The 19,121-nt window shown below is 41.8% G+C and overlaps 1 protein-coding gene across 1 annotated transcript in view; it reads left to right on the top strand.

Annotated features, from left to right (window-relative positions):
• Nucleotides 1-17,822, top strand: part of SHISAL1 (shisa like 1) — a 166,953-nt gene extending 149,131 nt beyond the window's left edge. The window contains exon 5 of the mRNA XM_060778160.2: nt 15,262-17,822. Coding sequence (XP_060634143.1) covers nt 15,262 — 1 coding nt within the window. The 3' untranslated portion in view covers nt 15,263-17,822. The remainder of the gene's footprint in view (nt 1-15,261) is intronic.
• Nucleotides 17,823-19,121: the final 1,299 nt, after the last annotated feature.

Here is a 19,121-nt window from a genome sequence, read left to right as displayed (position 1 = left end):
AGACCTTCCTTTCCTTCTCCTTCCCCAACATCCTTATCCTTGTCATATCCCCCTTTATAATTTAACCTTTGAGCACATCTTCTCCATTTCTCCCCCCCCCCCCCCCCACTTGCTTGGGAGCAGGGAGGAAGAATAGTAGAAGAAGGTGAGAGTTAAGAGAAGTAAAAGAGAACCACCATTTTTTGTGAGTGACTCTCCCCATTTGATTGCCATCCTCCACTAGTGGTGGGTGTAGGTAAAAGAGGGCACTCCAATGGAGAGGAGTAACTGGGAGGACTGGACGAAGAGAAAACCCTCCACATTACTGCAGTTTCCTAAAGCCACTGCCAGGGAACATAGAGGCACCTCAGAAAGGTGAGAGGCTGACCAGAGGTGGCTTGAGCAACAGTGAGACCCTAAAAATACCATGGGGAACCTCCACCCAGAGTTGGAAGTTTGGATTAAAGTCCTGGTGATCAGGGAAGCCATCTCTATGGTGGAGAAGATCATGCTGGAGACATCCAGAGCCATGGATTACCATGAATTACCAAATTGCAGAGAATAGGCAGACATATTCCTATTCCATCTGTGCCTCATCGTATTGCATGCAGAAAGTGTGCTCACCCTCAATTACAGAGGAGAATGTGGGTATTGGGATTTCTTTGGGCATTTGGCCAGATAGAAAGCTTATTAAGATTTGAAGTTCTCTTAAAGAAAATGAGATGTGAGCTTCCTGGTAAAAATACACAATGAAGAGGGCAGATAAAAACAGGTAAAGAACTTAAAGAGATTCGGTCCCCAGGCTCCCTTTTTTCCTGGTTCGTGCACTAATATATTCAAAATAGTAAAAGGTAAGTTTACTTATGAGGGTTGAATGAAAAGTAATGTCTCCACCTTCGAAACTCCTCAACAGATGAGAAGATAGTATGCGGCAGGTACTGGCTTGTTCAGTAGACTCTCCTCTACAGTTCCATTTTGGTAGGAAGCCTTAGCATGGAACAGTTGTGTTGTTAAAGTGCAAAGTATGGAATCCTGCGCAGACAGTCAGTCAATGCGACTTAAGTAACATGCAGTAATTGAATTCTTGACAGCAGAAGGTGCCACCCCAAAGGAGATTCATCACAAAATGCAAGCTCTTAATGGTTATTGTGTTGGTGTGAGTACTGTGCATAATTGGGCGAGTAAGTTTAAAGATGTTGAGGTTGGAACATCTGACTTGTGTGACAAACAAAGAGTTGGATGTCCTGTGACAGCAACCACTGAGTTTCACAAGCAAAAGGTTGACAGATTGATTCAGAACGATCATCGTATCACTCAGAGAAAAATTTCAAGCATAATTGGCATTTTCCAAGAATGTGTAGGTCACATTATTGCTTTGCTTGGCTATCGGAAGATCTGTGCATGATGGGTACGTTAAGAGAACTGTGAGATGCTGGTTGTGGAAACAGATCTTCCGACAGCCAAGCAAACTGCACGCATTATTCGCCGCACACACTCCTAGACACTTGGGAAGTGTCTGACGCGTGATCCAATACGACTAAGCTTGTTATGTTTCAAATAATAATATGAATTCTCATCCAAAGAGATCTGGTCCCTCTCCAAACTACAAACCCAAGGATTCCATGGGATGTAGCTAATATGGCAGTCTGGAAATCTGGGCTGAGAGGGCCGGTATATAAATGTGATAAATAAATAAATCTACATTTGTGTAGTGTGGCAATGCCTCATATAATGAAAGAAAAATAGTTTTGAAGTCTGGCATATTCACCTCCTTTGGAACCAAGGAAATAAAATCATGCCTAATCAAGTTTATCCATGTCACATTGGATAATTGACAATGAGGGCAATTCTAAGTCAAAAGGTCATTTTTAAGCAGTACAAAAATGACTACATACCCAAGAAGCTTTTTTAGAAATCCTAACTGCAGATTTATGTTGGACACAAATGAAAATGATGTGATGAGCACAAAAGCAATAAGATCAAAACCAAATCCTTTCATACCTGTAGTTTAAATGTCAGGCATGTACATGAAGCAGAACAAACTGAGTGAATAGATTGTGTATGTTTAACTTCACAAATTGTATTTCTTTTGAAATTTGTGTGTTTTGTGACTCATAAGAATCTTCTGCCGCGGAAAAACAGATATCTCATAAAACACACAAAATGTAAACATCATGGAATTTTATTTTCAGTCTTGTTTTTAAGAAATGTCATCCGGCTGTATTTCCCAGTCTTTCTGAAATTACATATAAGCAAATGCTTTGCTCTGAAATCTGAAAGTTGATCCTGTTGGCTTGCTTAGCTATATTTGCTCACTGTTGTGTCTGTGCTGAAACACTGGGAACTAGATTACTGTTTATATTTATTTCTGCGGGCATTTACATATAACTCAAAAGTAGCATTCAAAAATTGTAGTAAGGCTGATAAGCATCACGAAAAGAGGTAACCAGCTAAGAATCACTGAAAGAGATTCTTACCTGGTTATAATATGTACACTTTAGCATATTTTTTGCATTAACTCCTTATGATGGGAATCATAGAATCATAGAATCAAAGAGTTGGAAGAGACCTCATGGGCCATCCAGTCCAACCCCCTGCCAAGAAGAAGAAATATTGCATTCAAATCACCCCTGACAGATGGCCATCCAGCCTCTGTGTAAAAGCTTCCAAAGAAGGAGCCTCCACCACACTCCGGGGCAGAGAGTTCCACTGCTGAATGGCTCTCACAGTCAGGAAGTTCCTCCTCATGTTCAGATGGAATCTCCTTTCCTGTAGTTTGAAGCCATTGTTCCGCGTCCTAGTCTCCAGGGAAGCAGAAAACAAGCTTGCTCCCTCCTCCCTGTGGCTTCCTCTCACATATTTATACATGGCTATCATATCCCCTCTCAGCCTTCTCTTCTTCAGGCTAAACATGCCCAGCTCCTTAAGCCGTTCCTCATAGGGATTGTTCTCCAGACCTTTTATCATTTTAGTCGCTCTCCTCTGGACACATTCCAGCTTGTCAATATCTCTCTTGAAATTAAATCTGAAAGCTACAATCATTATTTTTCTGTGTGGTGAATGACTCAGCTGTATGAGAGAGAAAGATTTGAAAAACTGATTTTCCTGTATCCAATGGTATGGTTTAACTTTTCTTGCACAGCAGTATGCCAAGAAAAGGGGGTATCATGGGTTACAGATCTTTAACCAACTTGTATAACCCTATTTTAATTTTGTGGCCACCATGATATATTTCAGCAATGTGTTGCAGAAATTAAATCTCCATTCTGTGAAGAAGTAGCTACAGTTGCCCATACTGAGAGTATCTCATTCAGAGTTTTATCATTTTATGTAGTTCATTTAGGATCGCCCACTGTGTTTGATTTTTCACTTTGTTATTTGGAACTGTTTTATTTTTGTGTGTTTTTCTTATTTTATTGTGATGTTATTTTTTGCTGTTCTGTATTTATTTTGCTGTAATGTATCACCAGGCTTGGCCTCATGTAAGCCGCTCCGAGTCTGCTCTGGGGAGATGGTGGCAGGGTATAAATAAAGTTGTTTATTGTTGTTGTTGTTGCACACTGTCACTAGACAATCGCAAGAACTGAAATGATGAGAGAGGAGAAAGTCCACCATACATATATGAACCTGTGTCATTTATTTTATTTTTATTATTATTATTTTTTAAATATTTTTTATTAAGACATATTCTTACAGATATATAGGTAAAAGGTTGGGGGTTAGAGTATTAGGATTGAGGGTGGGGAAAAGGGTCGGGGTTGAGAGGGGGGAAAGGGGTGTTAACAACAAAGGGATTGTATGAGGCAAGGGAAGGGATGTACGGGATCTGGGGAGGGAAAAGAGGTACAGGGGTGTGATGGGGGTCTTCTGACTTCCTTAATCATCTTCTCTCTGGTTCCATCTATTTTTGTCTTCTTCCTTCTTCTGCAATTTCTTCTTCCTCTCCTTTTATGTCATGTCTATTTAGATATATTGATATGTATTCCTCAAATAGCTTCCAGTCTGTTCTTTTCATTGGTCTTCCATATGAGTCTTTTAGTGCAAAAGTCAGTTTATCCATGTCTTTGATTTCCTTCACTTTACTTATCCATTCTTCTGTCATTTATTTTATTTATCGTGTCAGGCAACCGAACAGTTGTATTACATTTTTTAACAAACAAACAAACATACATACAAAAGACACAGAGTTTGCAAGCTTGGTAGTTGATTAAATGTCCTTTGACCAGTATCTGGCCACTTGGAGTGCCTCTGGTGTTGCCGCAAGGAGGCCCTCCATTGTGCATGTAGCAGGGCTCAGGTTGCATTGCAGCAGGTGGTCAGTGGTTTGCTCTTCTCCACACTCGCATGTTGTGGATTCCACTTTGTAGCCCCATTTCTGAAGGTTGGCTCTGCATCTTGTGGTGCCAGAGCTCAGTCTGTTCAGTGCCTTCCAAGTCACCCAGTTTTCTGTGTGCCCAGGGGGGAGTCTCTCATTTGGTATCAGCCATTGATTAGGAGCCCCTGGTGGCGCAATGAGTTAAATCCCTGTGCCGGCAGGACTGAAGACCGACAGGTTGCAGGTTCGAATCCGGGGAGAGGCGGATGAGCTCCCTCTATCAGCTCCAGCTCCTCATGCGGGGACATGAGAGAAGCCTCCCACAAGGATGATAAAAACATCAAATCATCCAGACGTCCCCTGGGCAACGTCCTTGCAGATGGCCAATTCTCTCATACCAGGAGTCACTCCTGACACGACAAAAAAAGCCATTGATTGAGGCTCTGGGTTTGAGCCTGCCACTTTTGGACTCTCGCTTTGCTGAGGTGCTCCAGCAAGTGTCTCTATAGATCTTAGAAAACTATTTCTTGATTTAAGTCATTGGCGTGCTGGCTAATGCCCAAACAAGGGGTGAGCTGGAGTGGTCTCTGCCTTGGTCCTTTCACTATTGGCTGCTACTTCCCAGCGGATGTCAGGTGGTGCAATACCAGCTAAGCAGTGTAATTTCACCAGTGGTGTAGGGTGCAGACACCCCGTGATAATGTGGCATGTCTCATTAAGAGCCACATCCCCTGTTTTAGTGTGGTGAGATGTGTTCCACACTGGGCATGCATACTCAGCAGCAGAGTAGCATAGCGCAAGGGCGGATGTCTTCACTGTGTCTAGTTGTTATCCCCAGGTTGTGCCAGTAAGCTTTCATATGATATTGTTTCTAGCACCCACTTTTTGCTTGATATTCAGGCAGTGCTTATTGTAGGTCAGAGCACGGTCCAGAGCGACTCCCAGGTATTTGGGTGCGCTGCAATGCTCCAGTGGGATTCCTTCCCAGGTGATCCTCAAGAGCTCGGGATGCTTGTCTGTTCTTGAGATGGAAAGCACATGTCTGTGTTTTAGATGGATTATGGATCAGCTGGTTTTCCCTGTAGTAGGCAGTAAGAGCACCTAGAGCTTTGCAGAGCTTCTGTTCAACTATCTCAAAGCTCCCTGCTTGAGCAGTAATGGCACGATCATCAGCATAGATGAAGCTCTCTGTCCTTTCTGGCAGTGGCTGGTCATTTGTGTAGATGTTGAACATGGATGTGGCAAGCATGCTTCCCTGAAGCAGGCCATTCTTCTGTTTCCGCCATCTGCCTCTCTGGCCCTGGAACTCAACAAAAAAGCTCCTGTTTTGTAGCAGGTTTCCTATGAGGCGGGTGAGGTGGTAGTCCTTTGTGATATTATACATTTTTCTGTGTCATGAGGCAAATCAGTTATATAGATAGTGTTTCATCATGGGACAAGACAACAATATGTACTAATTCAACTCTTAAATTACTCCTCTTCTCCCTCACCAGGTAAACTGTCCCATAGCAAAATTCACAAATCTCCAAATTGAAGGAATTGTTTATTTGTTACATGAGTAAGATCAGATGTAACAGATTGCCTTTCCCCAAAACTTAGTTAGTCTGAATTTGGAACTGCAGAAAAGAATTGCATCTCCCAAGGAAATAACTAGCCAAGCCCTCCTTACTTTTAAGACATCAGAATTTGAAATATACTCAGAACAGTGTGCTTTGTCTCAAAGCCTTCCCTGCTTTTCTCATGTTATGTTCCAGTTTAATTGGTTTCTCCGTGTAAATCGTAAATCTAGCATAAATCTCTTCCCAAAATGTTGAAAGTACATTTGCAAGAGCATCTTTTGAAAGTTTGTAAGAATCATTAATCATTCAGAAACAGTGGATAAATTTTGATGAGAGTTTATATTTGTTTCATATCACCCAGAGCTAGTGTCATATCTTTGGAGAGAAAACTATTCCACTGAGCTGATAGCAGCCCATTGTTGACATCAGGAGCTGACATCCTGTCAGGCTGGGCCCAGAAGATCACTTTGAAGATTGTCCTAGTTGTTACTGAAAATTCAGGTTTTTAATGCTTCTCCATAATGAAGAAAACAATCCTTCCCTGTGTGAAGCTATAAAACAGGATATCAGTAGCTCATCATCCTAGCTCATCATCCTAGCAGAGATGTTTTTGTTTGACCATCTCTCTGACCATGTTCATTTTCAGTGTGGAGGGGTGTTTTATCCAGATGTTAATGAAAAAGATTACAATCAGGTGAACCCATGTCTCCAGTCAAACAGTCATACATTAGAACATGTTTATACTATTTCTGTGAAAATTTGGCTGATGAGATAGGATTGTTGTTATTGTTGTTGTTTCAGATCATTTCAGACATAGGTTGACCCTGAGCGAGGGCCAGGTAAATGACCTTGGAGGGCCATATCCGGCCCTCAGGCCTTAGTTAGAGGACCCCTGCTTTAGACTATGGACTGCTAAGATTAAAAGAAAAATGCCCTGTATTGTTGAAGGCTTTCATGGCTGGAATCACTAGGTTCTTGTGGGGATTTTCGGGCTATAGGGCCATGTTCTAGAGGCATTTCTCCTGACGTTTCGCCTGCATCTATGGCAAGCTTCCTCAGAGGTAGTGAGGTCTGTTGGAATTAGGACAGTGGGTTTATATATCTGTGGAATGGCTGGGGTGGGGCAAAGAGCTCTTCTCTGCTGGAGCTAGGTGTTAATGTTTCAACTGACCACCTTCATTAGGATTTGAAGGCCTGGCTGAGCCTGGGAAAATCTTTTGTTGAGAGGTGTTAAGATGTGCCTGGTTGTTTCCTCTCTGCTGTTTTGCTGTTGTAATTTTAGAGTTTTTTAATACTGGTAGCCAGATTTTATTCATTTTCATGGTCTCTTCCTTTCTGTTGAAATTGTCCACATGCTTGTAGATTTCAATGGCTTCTCTGTGTAGTCTGACATGGTATACCATGCAGCTGTGGACAAGTCTACATAGGGGGGAGGGATTGGTTTTGTCATTTGAGAGTTGTAGTTGCTGGGATTTATAGTTCATCTACAATCAAAGAGCATTCTGAACTCCACCAATGATAGAATTGAACCAATCTTGGCACACAGAACTCCCATGACCAACAGAAAATACTGGAAGGGCTTAGTGGGCATTGATCTTGAGTTTTGGAGTTGTAGTTCACCTACATCCAGAGAGCACTGTGGACTCAAACAATGATCTGGACCAAACTTGGAACAAATACTCAATATGCCTAAATGTGAATACTGGCGGAGTTTGGGGAAAATAGGCCTTGACATTTGGGAGCTGTAGTTGCTGGAATTTATAGTTCACCTACAATCAAAGAGCATTCTGAATCCCACCACACAGAACCCAGATGACCAACAGAAAATACTGTGTTTTCTGATGGTCTTTGGCCACCCCTCTGACACCCTCTCACAACCCCTCCAGGGGTCCCGACCCCCAGGTTGAGAAACGCTGTGTTATGGCATCGTTTTTCCAAAAGGTTATGATTTCTAGCAAAGTCATGCCTTTCCAACGATCATAATTCTGGATAACAGCCAATTTCATACTGATACCATGCCCTCTACCAACATAAAAGCACTCCAAATGTTGAATTGAATTTACGAAATTGAATTTGAATCTGCATGAATGGATGACAAATGAACAATATCAATCTCTGGGTGTATTTAAAGAATAGCTTTCCACTTGGTGCATTTTGGATCCTGGGCATAGTATATCTTGATTAGCTGCCTGTGTATGCAATCACTTATTGAATTCTGTTGTGGGTTTAAAAAACAAAACACTGCCCATATATCAAGGAGTTGGACCTTGTTTGATCATCACTCTCCAGAGCCAGCAATTTTACTCATTTATCCCACATTAGAGAAAGTCGATTGATTTATTTTAAAGCATTCCCATAAATCACTGTTTGTATAGTGGAATACCTTTTCTATCAAGGGGATGTTAAACTAATTGACATATTGATCTATCCAAGGAATGAAACAAAGCAGCTCTTCTTTCCAAACTGCAATGAATTTAGACAAGCGATAAGCTTCCAGGGTTTTCGAATCTTGCTACTATTCATTTCCTCTTTCATATATCTTCGGTTTTGTTATGGTTTTATTTTTTCAACTGTGGAACATTCATATTTGTTTCTTACATTTCAGGTAAAAAATATATAACTATTTCACTTTGTGCTGTCGCACGCTGGGCCTGTGCATAAGACTGTAGACAGGACATAAATTCTGTGTGCCCAATAGGATGCCGGGGCTGCCTCAGATTAAAGGTCCTTGGATTTCCTTAAAACAGGGTCTTTAGATTGCTTAAAGGTTCAACAAAGATCTTTATTATTGAAAAAAACAGGCACTTTAAGGCTTTCTTAACAGTCTATTGGCTCTCTCTCAATCTTGTACACGGGGAACAGGCACTATCTTCATAACTGTATACTAACTGTATACTGACTAATGGGGAAATCCTTAACTTATAATCTGGGCAGTCTGTCTTTGCCTCTGTTGGTGTGGAACCTCTGCACCCGGTACCAACTGCTTCTGGCTTCCACGAGCAGAGCTTTGTAGACTTCCAGAGGAAAAAGGAGTTCAGGTTTCAGTGATGGCTGGCTGAAGTCCCTCAGCAAAGGAGCTGTAAGGCTGTATAATCCTCGGCCAAGCTATGGGACCTTTCTCCCTGGCCAAGCTGGAGAAGACGAAGCTTTCTACAGGAGCTCTTGGTATTATGTCCTGCATGAATGGCTTCTCTGTGTGGACTGAACCCAAAAGGCTCCTATTCCCTCCAAAACCCAAAAAGGGGGCGGGACGAGGGAACCTAACTATAATTGACAGGTGGCTTGCCCTATGATTGCAGCCAAAAGAAGCCACCTATCTGCAGAGTCCCTGAAACTTAGGACTACAACAAACATTCAATGCAAAGCAAAAAAAAAATGGAGCTCCTGGTACATCTGTACCTGCACACACTTCCTACTTATACTCTGAATTTTTCATTAGAAAATAGAGTTGGCTAGTGAAGATTGGAAACAGTTGACTCAGAATCTCTACACATGTGGAAACTGGGAAATAAAATGGCTGGTTGAATTTATTATGTAGCACTCCACAGTTTCTGTCTGTCTGTCTGTCTGTCTATCTATCTATCTATCTATCTATCTATCTATCTATCTATCTGCATTATCATTTTAGATGATTCCAAGAAAATCTGTCTAAACTCATGGTACCCCGTAAACACCTGAAGGAGTTGATAATAAATGGAGATATTATTCTTCCGAGTGTGTTGTGAGTTCAATTATGTTTGTGGCACACTGTGCTGCTGTACTAAATTAGAAATTACAGATATGTCATTCAGCTGCCAGAAGCTTATAATTTAGCCATACATTCTGAGAACGCTCTTACCCTTCCTCTGTTTCCCTGTGGAATTCTCTCACCAGGCAAATATGGTCATTGCTAAACCACTTTGTTTAAAACAATGATTAAAAATGCATTTGTTCATTCTGCGCGGCTTGGAGGGGTGCACTTCAGTGGAACTTTCATGCTGGGATTGTGCTCATTGTATTACAGTACATTGTGACTTTGGATTGATATCTAATAGATTTAATTATTGCATACAGTTGGTGTGTTTTATTATGTTCTTTACAGCTATTGTCATAGTCTTCCTTTACTTTAACTGCATTCTCAGGTTTCTGTAGAACAGAATTCATATCTTGCGGTGCCACTTACAATGGCATAGGTGGAAGCTCACATTATTGAATATTCCTTCATTTAGAAACAAAAAAAAACCTATTCATATAAAAATCTAACTTGCTTGAAGATGCTAGGCCATACCGTATGTCATCAACATGGTAATTTTCAACATGAAGGAAATGTATTCATTTCTTTTTAGATCCACATCTGTGCAGGTACAGCTGTACCAGGAGCTCCAATTTTGTTTGTTTTGCATTGAATGTTTGTTGTAGTCCTAAGTTTCAGGGACTCTACAGATAAGTGGCTTCTTTTGGCTGCAATCATAGGGCAAGCCACCTGTCAATTATAGTTAGGTTCCCTGGTCCCACCTCCTTTTTGGGTTTTTGGAGGGAATAGGAGCCATTTTGTGTTCAGTCCACACAGAGAAGCCTTTCACACAGGATATAATACTAAGAGCTCCTGTAGAAAGCTTCATCTTCTACGGCTTGGCTGGGAGGTATACAGCCTTACAGCTTGGCCGGGGAGAAAGGTCCCACGGCTTGGCCAAGGATTATACAGCCTTACAGCTCCTTTGCTGAGGGACTTCAGTCAGCCATCACAGAAACCTGAGTTCTTTTTCCCCTGGAAGTCTACAAAGCTCTGCTTGGTAAGGGTCACTCGCGGAAGCCAGAAGCAGTTGGTACCAGGTGCAGGGGCTCCACGCCAACAGAGGCAAAGACAGACTGCCCAGATTAGAAGTTAAGGATTTCCCCATTAGTTACAGTTATGAAGACAGTGCCTGTTCCCTGTGGACAAGATTGAGAGGGAGCCAATAGACTGTTAAGAAAGCCTTAAAATACCTGTTTGTTTTCATTGATAAAGAACTTTGTTGAACCTTTAAGCAATCTAAAGACTCTGTTTTAAGGAAATCCAAGGGCCTTTAATCCAAGGCAGCCCCGGCGTCCTGTTGGGCACACAGAATTTATGTCCTGTCTGCAGTCTTATGCACAGGCCCAGCATGCAACAGCATAACATCTGTAGCCTGAAGCACCACAAGACCAAATTCCTCCATAGAGGTTCTCAATTTCCCTCCATATATTGTATTATTTAGCTTTTTAAAAGGAGGATAGGCTTCAAACAAATCACTTCCTAGTGTTTTGTTTCCTTTTGTTTAAACTCAACTATAGCTTCAAGTGTTTGGAATAACAGTAGGTTGGACAGTCTCAGATAAGCCTAGGAAAATTAAAGCAATTTATTGCTTGATTAAATCCTTTAAAAGCTAACCATTATCAGAGCCATGTAGTATTTTATTCAATCCTTTAGCGCAAATTTGCACAACCCACCAAGCCAAGCTCAGTTTACAATGAATGTGCTGTTGTCAGATATATACTTGACCTCCCTATTTTGCTGAGTAGCACCAATCAAAAAAATTAAACCTTTAACTGATCCTGTGTGAAATGCATTTGATTTAATAGACCACACTTAGTGCATATCCAAATGTCATATTTTGCCTTAAGCATTTATCATCAGACCGCACTGTTCACCTTCTGCTGAACACACTGAAAGAACCATGGAGCTGTCTTATGATATGTGGTGCTAAAAGTTGGCCGTTGTGACCGAGGAGGGAATTGCTGCTGTCTTGTAGGCTTGTACAATTCAGCCAAAAGGCATGCCATTTCAAGGTCCATTTTTGGCTAACCATTCTGTTTACCAGGAAGTTACTCGAATCAGGAGGAGTGTTGCCATTTTCGTTCGGCAAAGATCAGCCCATTGGCTACAATGCGAAATTTTAAAGTCATTTTAAGGCTTACCTTCATGAAACCTACCTCAGTTTTAGACGCCATTTACAATTGCAGGCCTACCAAGTTTCAGAACAATTCACCAATCTACTGATTTTTAAGAATTATTTTAAGTATTTTAAGAATTTACCATAACATTTAAAAATAAAACAAATCACAGGAGAGGTTCTGGAAATTGTAGTCACCAATTGTGTCCATTCTCAGCCAATCAGAGTATGGACATAACCAGGTCTTTATTGGCTGAGAAAGAGAGATAGAAAAAAACTTCAACTCCCATCATGCTCTCAGAGGAACTCAGAGTTTTTTCCATGCCCTCCCCATGCAAGTGCTTCTGGGAAAGTGAGTTCCCAGCAGGACCCTGTCTGGAGGAGGAGCCTAGGGAACTTTTCCAAAAGTAATGGGAAACTTCGCTGCCAGGGAGAGAGATAAAATATTGCAGGACCTTCTCCAGAAGCCCCACAATGGAACCCTGCCTCAGGTATATTGCAGACTTAACTCCATCCTCTCCAGTAGCTGATAAATCTGGCTCTCTTGATCCACTCTGCCCAGCTTTTCAGTTCTCTCCTCCCCATTCTGTTTTTGGGGAATTACATGAAATGGACCACCAAATATTACAAATCACTTTCAGTCAAACTGATCTGGGCTCAAGCCTACCGTCTTATAGCTACATGTGTGCCTGTGCCTTCGTGTCATCTGTCAACATATGATAACCTCATACATTTTGTAAGTTTTTCTTTTAAAAAATACTTCAAAATTGTTTTGACATTTTCTTCCTCTGAAAGGAAGCCTATAGTACTATCTGACATTCATTGGTAGCCTCTAATACTAATCAGAGCTGACCCTGTTTAGCTTCCAAATTCAGATGTGATGCCTTTTAGTATATTTAGGCAATCTTACAACTATATACAACTTTAATTTCATACGCAGTTGTGTGCCATATTTTGTTTTCAATTTACTTGTTTTAGATGCTTTTTCTTTTGTGTGCTCTTACAATAAATAATTCACTTAGGTTTACAATATAAATATTATATGCTTGAAGTATTATTGTGTATGTCTGACTAAGCTGCTGATCATGTTTAAATTTTTTGCTGTGCTGCCTGATTTTTTTAAAAATGAGGGGGGATCAGATAGAGTGTTGCTACAACATCATGATTATGTATGCCATGCAGGATCTCAATGAGAAATTTTGTTAATGTGGTTATTTTAAAAGGCAAGTAGAAAATGCTATTTAGGAATATACTTTCAGATGGATTTGTGCTCACGGGAGCGGGGTACAGGGAGTGCACTACACCCTTTACGGTTCCGGCCCAGTTTACCTGTCTGAACGTATTCTCCTCTATAAACCATCAAGAGCTTTTCCGGAGAGGCCCTGCTCTCGGTCCCACCACCTTCACAGTCATGCTTGGTAGGGCCTTCTCTGTGGTGGCCCCCTGGCTATGAAACTCTCCTCAAATGAGGTTAGGTCTGCAAGTGAAATCCTGGATTTGGAATCAGGCATTCACAGAGTGATGATTGGTACCGGTACAGACTAAGAGCTATTGGACCACAATGTGTGGACTGAGTTGGATGATATTTTAACTTGGTGAACTGGTTTATATGTATTTTTAACTTATACTAGCTGTACCCTGCCACGCGTTGCTGTGGCCCAGTCTGTTGATATGGAAAATAAAGTAATGAGAAAGTGTTGGTTTCTAATATATGTAATTTCTTTCTGCTTATGGGTAAACAGTATTTCTTGCTGTTTCTTTGTCAGTGTTGATGTGAAGGGTGTCTGGTTTGCCTACTCTGGAACATGAAACATATGATTGTCCTACTTTAGGGGTCCCTTTCAAATCTAAGATACTATATTTGTGTGTGTGAATCATATCTATCTATATCTATGGCTGGATGGCTCTTTGTCAGGAGGGCTTTGATTACATTTTCTTGCCCTGGTGAAGGGAGTTGGACTAGATGGCCTTGAGTATTTTCTGTTGGTCAGGAGGGTTCTATGTGGGAAGTTTGCCCCAATTCTGTCGTTCGTGGGGTTCAGAATGGTCTTTGATTGTAGGTGAACTATGAATCCCAGTGACTACAACTCCCAGATGTCAAGGTCTATTTTCCCCAAACTCCATCTGTGTTTATATTTGACTGTATTGAGTGCTTGTGCCAAGTTTGGTCCAGATCCATCATTGTTTGAGTCCACAGTGCTCTTTGTGGGTTTGGTGGGCTACAACTACAACTCCCAAACTCAAGGTCAATGCCCACCAAACCCTTCCAGTGTTTTCTGTTGGTCAAGGGAGTCCTGTGTGCCAAGTTTGGTTCAATTCCATTGTTGGTGGAGTTCAGAATGCTTTTTGATTGTAGGTGAACTATAAATCCCAGCAACTACAACTCCCAAATGACAAAATCATAATTTTTTGAGTGATCCTTGTGTTGTGAGATGTTTTGTTGCCAAATTTGGTGTGATTTCATTCATTGATTCTGTGCTGTCGCACGCTGGGCCTGTGCATAAAACTGTAGACAGGACATAAGTTCTGTGTGCCCAACGGGATGCTGGGGCTGCCTCAGATTAAAGGCCTTTGGATTTAGAGAGTCTTTAGATTCTTTAGATTGCTTAAAGGTTCAACAAAGTTCTTTATTAATGAAAACAAACAGGTACTTTAAGGCTTTCTTAACAGTCTATTGGCTCTCCCTCAATCTTGTCCACAGGGAACAGGTACTATCTTCATAACTGTAACTAATGGGGAAATCCTTAACTTCTAATCTGGTCAGTCTGTCTTTGCCTCTGTTGGCGTGGAGCCCCTGCACCCGGTACCAACTGCTTCTGGCTTCCGCGAGTGACCCTTACCAAGCAGAGCTTTGTAGATTTCCAGGGGAAAAGTAGTTCAGGTTTCCGTGATGGCTGACTGAAGTCCTTCAGCAAAGGAGCTGTAGGGCTGTATAACCCCGGCCAAGCTGTGGGCTGTATATCTCCCCGGCCAAGCCGTAGAAGATGGAGCTTTCTACAGGAGCTCTTGGTATTATGTCCTGCATGAAAGGCTTCTCTGTGTGGACTGAACCCAAACTGGCTCCTATTCCCCCCAAAACCCAAAAAGGGGGCGGGACCAGGGAACCTAACTATAATTGACAGGTGGCTTGCCCTATGATTGCAGCCAAAAGTTGCCACCTATCTGCAGAGTCCCTGAAACTTAGGACTATAACAAACTTTAAATGCAAAGCAAACAAAACTGGAGCTCCTGGTGCAGTTGTACCTGCACAGGTTCTTTTGTTTTTCAGGCATTCATTATGCACAGAGCATTTTTATATGTATAGATATATGTATTTTTAACTTATTGTATTTGTATGTTTTTTTTAACTGTTATTTACTGTCTAGCATTTAATTTTTGCTGTTAGCCGTTCTGATTCCCTCCACGGAGGTAGAGAAGAACAGGATGTAAAAGTTCTGAGTAAATAAATAAATACATATTTTAAAATACTGGTTGCAAATAATGGCTGGACTGATACGTTCTCTTACTTATTTTGCAGAAAAAAAACATTTTGATGTGCCTCAAGATGGGAGAGTTAAGATTGCAGTCCAAGATGAGCAGCTTTGTCCAGCAAGGAGAAGAAATGACTGAACAACTTAGAAAAACTCAGAGGAGATGGCAATTGATCTAGTCGTTTGGTGAGGAGACGGTATGCAAGCAATGCCTTGAGATAAAGAACGGCTGTCCTGAAAGAAGACAAATGTGTTTGAGGGAAGGCTTACAGCAATGAAAAACAAGTTGCTCCAGTGGGATTCCAAGTTGAGAGTGGACATATACTACAATGTGAACCTTAGGTAGTTATAGTTTCTTTGCCTCCCTCATCCATTAAATTGCCATTTAAGCCTAACTCTTAAGTGTCGAAATAATAAATGCAACTTTTTTCCGAAGTTCTCTTGTGAATACTGTTACAATAAGGTAGATAGCGAGCTGCATTCTTTCATAGTTTTTTCTCACACAAGAGAGCTCTCTTTTGGAACCCAGGAAGGGAGAACAGCGCCCATTTCAAATCATGTAACTTTCCCATATTGATCCATGGCAAGATAACAAGCTTTGGCTTCATGTTTCTGAGCCAACCACAACAGTGCTGATGGGGAATTTGAAGGAGAGTATCTCTCCCATCAAGACCCCAACTAGAAAAAAACAACAACAACAAAGGCACCTGTGATAATACAAAGCAATAAAATAGATGTCCTCCATTAAACAACATCATAGTTTAATTCTGCTATTTTGAACTACCGCTTCCCCGTACACTGGCCTTAAGAATTACCTGCCCCTCAGGAACTTGATGACATCCTTACAAAGCAGGTAGGCATTGATTCTCGTGCTGAGGATTATGGCAATACATGGGTATTGTGCACCATGAAAAAGCTAGGCATTTTTCATGGAAGGGGATATCATTTGAGAACCAATGTTTTTTATCAGTCATTCTGGTCAATCATAAACCGGATCGGGGTATAGGGTGGCAACCTGTGCTGGACGGGGTTACACTCCTCCTGAAGTCACAGGTCCTCAGTTTGGGTGTCCTCTTGGATTCATCACTTACGCTTGAGGCTCAGGCGTCGGCGGTGGCCGGGAGGGCTTTTGCACAATTGAGACTCGTGCACCAACTGCGACCGTACCTCATAAAGGCTCATCTGGCCGGGGTGGTCCATGCCTTGGTCACCTCTAGATTGGACTACTGTAATGCGCTCTACGTGGGGCTGCCCTTGAAAACTGGTTCGGAAATTTCAACTGGAAATTTCAACGGGTGCTCCTTACAGAGAGAGGTCAATCCTCCTGTTTAAGGAGCTCCATTGGCTGCCGTTCATTTTCCGGTCCCAATTCAAGGTGCAGGTGCTCACCTACAAAGCCCTAAACAGTTGGGGACCCACCTACCTGTGTGACCGCATCTCCGTATATGAACCCACACGATCCCTCCATTCATCTGGAGAGGCCCTGCTCACGATCCTACCTGCGTTGCAAGCGTGTTTGGTGGGGACGAGGGACAGGGCCTTCTCTGTGGTGGCCCCCCAACTCTGGAACTCTCTCCCCAAGGACGTCAGACAAGCCCCAACATTGGCAGTCTTTAGGAAGAGCTTGAAGACCTGGCTGTTCCAGTGTGCCTTTCCAGAATAGGAAACTCCCAGTATCATGTCCCAAACGCACTTTACCAGAGATTTAAGATTGCCTGAACATCGCACCTACCCTGAAATCCTTACATTTCACCTGTCATGTCCAGCACTTTTGATTTATTCATTACATTTGGCCCAGCCCTAGTTTTAAATGGTCATGATGCATTGTTTTGATGTTTTACTGTTATTGCTTTAATGTTTATTGGTTAGCTTTTTGAGTTTTATTGTTGTATTTGTTATGCTGTTGTTTTATTGAGGGCCTTGGCCTTTGTAAGCCGCACCGAGTCCTTCGGGAGATGTTAGCAGGGTACAAATAAAGATAATAATAATAATAATAATAATAATAATAATAATACACAATCCTATTAGGCACCCTAATAGGGCAAAGAACACAAAGATGGGTAGGGCAAAGAACACAATTCTTCAAGGTGACAAATCCATATTGAAAAGGCATGTTGTGTTTGTTTAATTAATTATCTTAGATCTCCTCTACCAAGAAAGACTTTGGAGCATTTCTGCTGAAAAATCAGTTGTTTGCTGGTAGTTATTATTTCGTATCAAAAGCATTGTTTAAATTAGTATAAAACCGATAAAAATAGAAGGAGCGCAGGTGGCTTAATATCTTTAGACCAAAAACGGGCAACAGCAATGGCATTGTCTGTAGCCTCCAACAATTCTTCCTCTGTACATGAGGCAGGGCAAAGTGGACAAGCATACAGATGCAGCGTTGTCTGTTCTGCTCCACAGTCACACGAGGTGTGGGATTCTTTTAGGCAGTAATTAATAGAAAATAGAAGAAAGTATTGGTCGTGGGATGGGATGTTTACAGACATGTCCGACCCATAGTTTTATGGTTGACCCAGAGTTGGATGTATAAAGAACTGCCTGACGCCATATCTGAAGAGTGGTCCTTCCCATTTTAAAATCAAGATTAAATTTAGTATCCAAAGATGTTGCTGATTATTTCCAATCAGTTTGATACCCCACTCCTACATTGCTGGCCATGTGCATTTTTTTACTTTACCCATTTTTTCTCCAAACCTTCCTGTCTCCTTTAGGATGCTTCCACTGGCCTTTGCCTCTTCCTATGGCTACTTTCTACTCAGTCTTCACTGTCCTTAAACTACTGTCCTCTCAACCCTGTGGCTCCTGCTTTAATAGGCCCATACGTTTTCGTTTCACATATCCTATGTTTTTCAGATCCTCTGGTCTTTCAGAATATTAGGCAGTTCAGCCAATCTCTGCCAAAGGCTTTGCTGTTGCTCCTCTTCCTGCAGGAATGGGGAGCCTGTGACCCTCCAGTGTAGTTTGGAGTTTATTTATTTTATTTCTGGTATTTCTACCCCGTCTCTTCTCTACCCCCAAAGGGGGACTCAGGGCGGCTTACATTTAGTAACGATATGCTACCTAACAATTACAATAATATAACCACAATTAAATACATAAAGTAATCATTAAAAACAGTACATACAGCATTAATTAAAAACAGTAAAACAGTATCACAGTATCATCAGCTGTTATGCCATTCCAGTCAATGTAAAGTGCTAATTATGTCTGCTGTCCGAAAGCCTGGTCCCAGAACCACGATTTTAATTTATTCCTGAGAGTTAGGAGGGATGGAGTCTATCTTATCTCATTTGGAAGCGTTTCATAGGCGGGGGGCCACAGCCGAGAAGGCCCTGTCTGTCATCCCCGCCAAACGCATTTTCGATGTTGACGGAAGTGAGAGCAGGGCCTCCCCGGATGATCTTAGATTATAAGGTGAGATGTAGATGCAGATGCATTCGCACAAGTAAACTGGGCCAGAACCGTATAGAGCTTTATAGGTCAAAACCAGCATTTTGAATTGAGCTTGGAGATGGACCGGCAACTAGTGGAGCTGACATAACAGGGTGGTGGTATGTTCCCTGTATGTCACTCCAGTTAGTAATCTGGCTGCCTCCCGTTGGACTAGCTGGAGTTTCCGAACCGTCTTCAAAAGCAGCCCCACGTAGAGCGCGTTTCAGTAATCTATTCGAGATGTAACCAGAGCGTGGTCAACCATAGCCAGATCAGACTTCTCATCATCCATTACTGTTGACTATGCTGACAAGGACTGATGGGGATCACAATTAAACAACATTTGGTCCACCACATGTTTTTCATTCCTAATTTACTGGAAATCCCTATTATCATGTCACCTTAGGTGTAAAATAGATGCCAGCTGCTGGACCAGAATCCTAACCTAGGATTTTGTGTGGGTCTGTTC

This window comes from Anolis sagrei, chromosome 5, assembly GCF_037176765.1.
Source record: "Anolis sagrei isolate rAnoSag1 chromosome 5, rAnoSag1.mat, whole genome shotgun sequence".
NCBI classification, from domain to species: domain Eukaryota; kingdom Metazoa; phylum Chordata; class Lepidosauria; order Squamata; family Dactyloidae; genus Anolis; species Anolis sagrei.
Note: the sequence above shows the minus strand (reverse complement) of the source record. Positions and strands in the feature narration are given on the sequence as shown.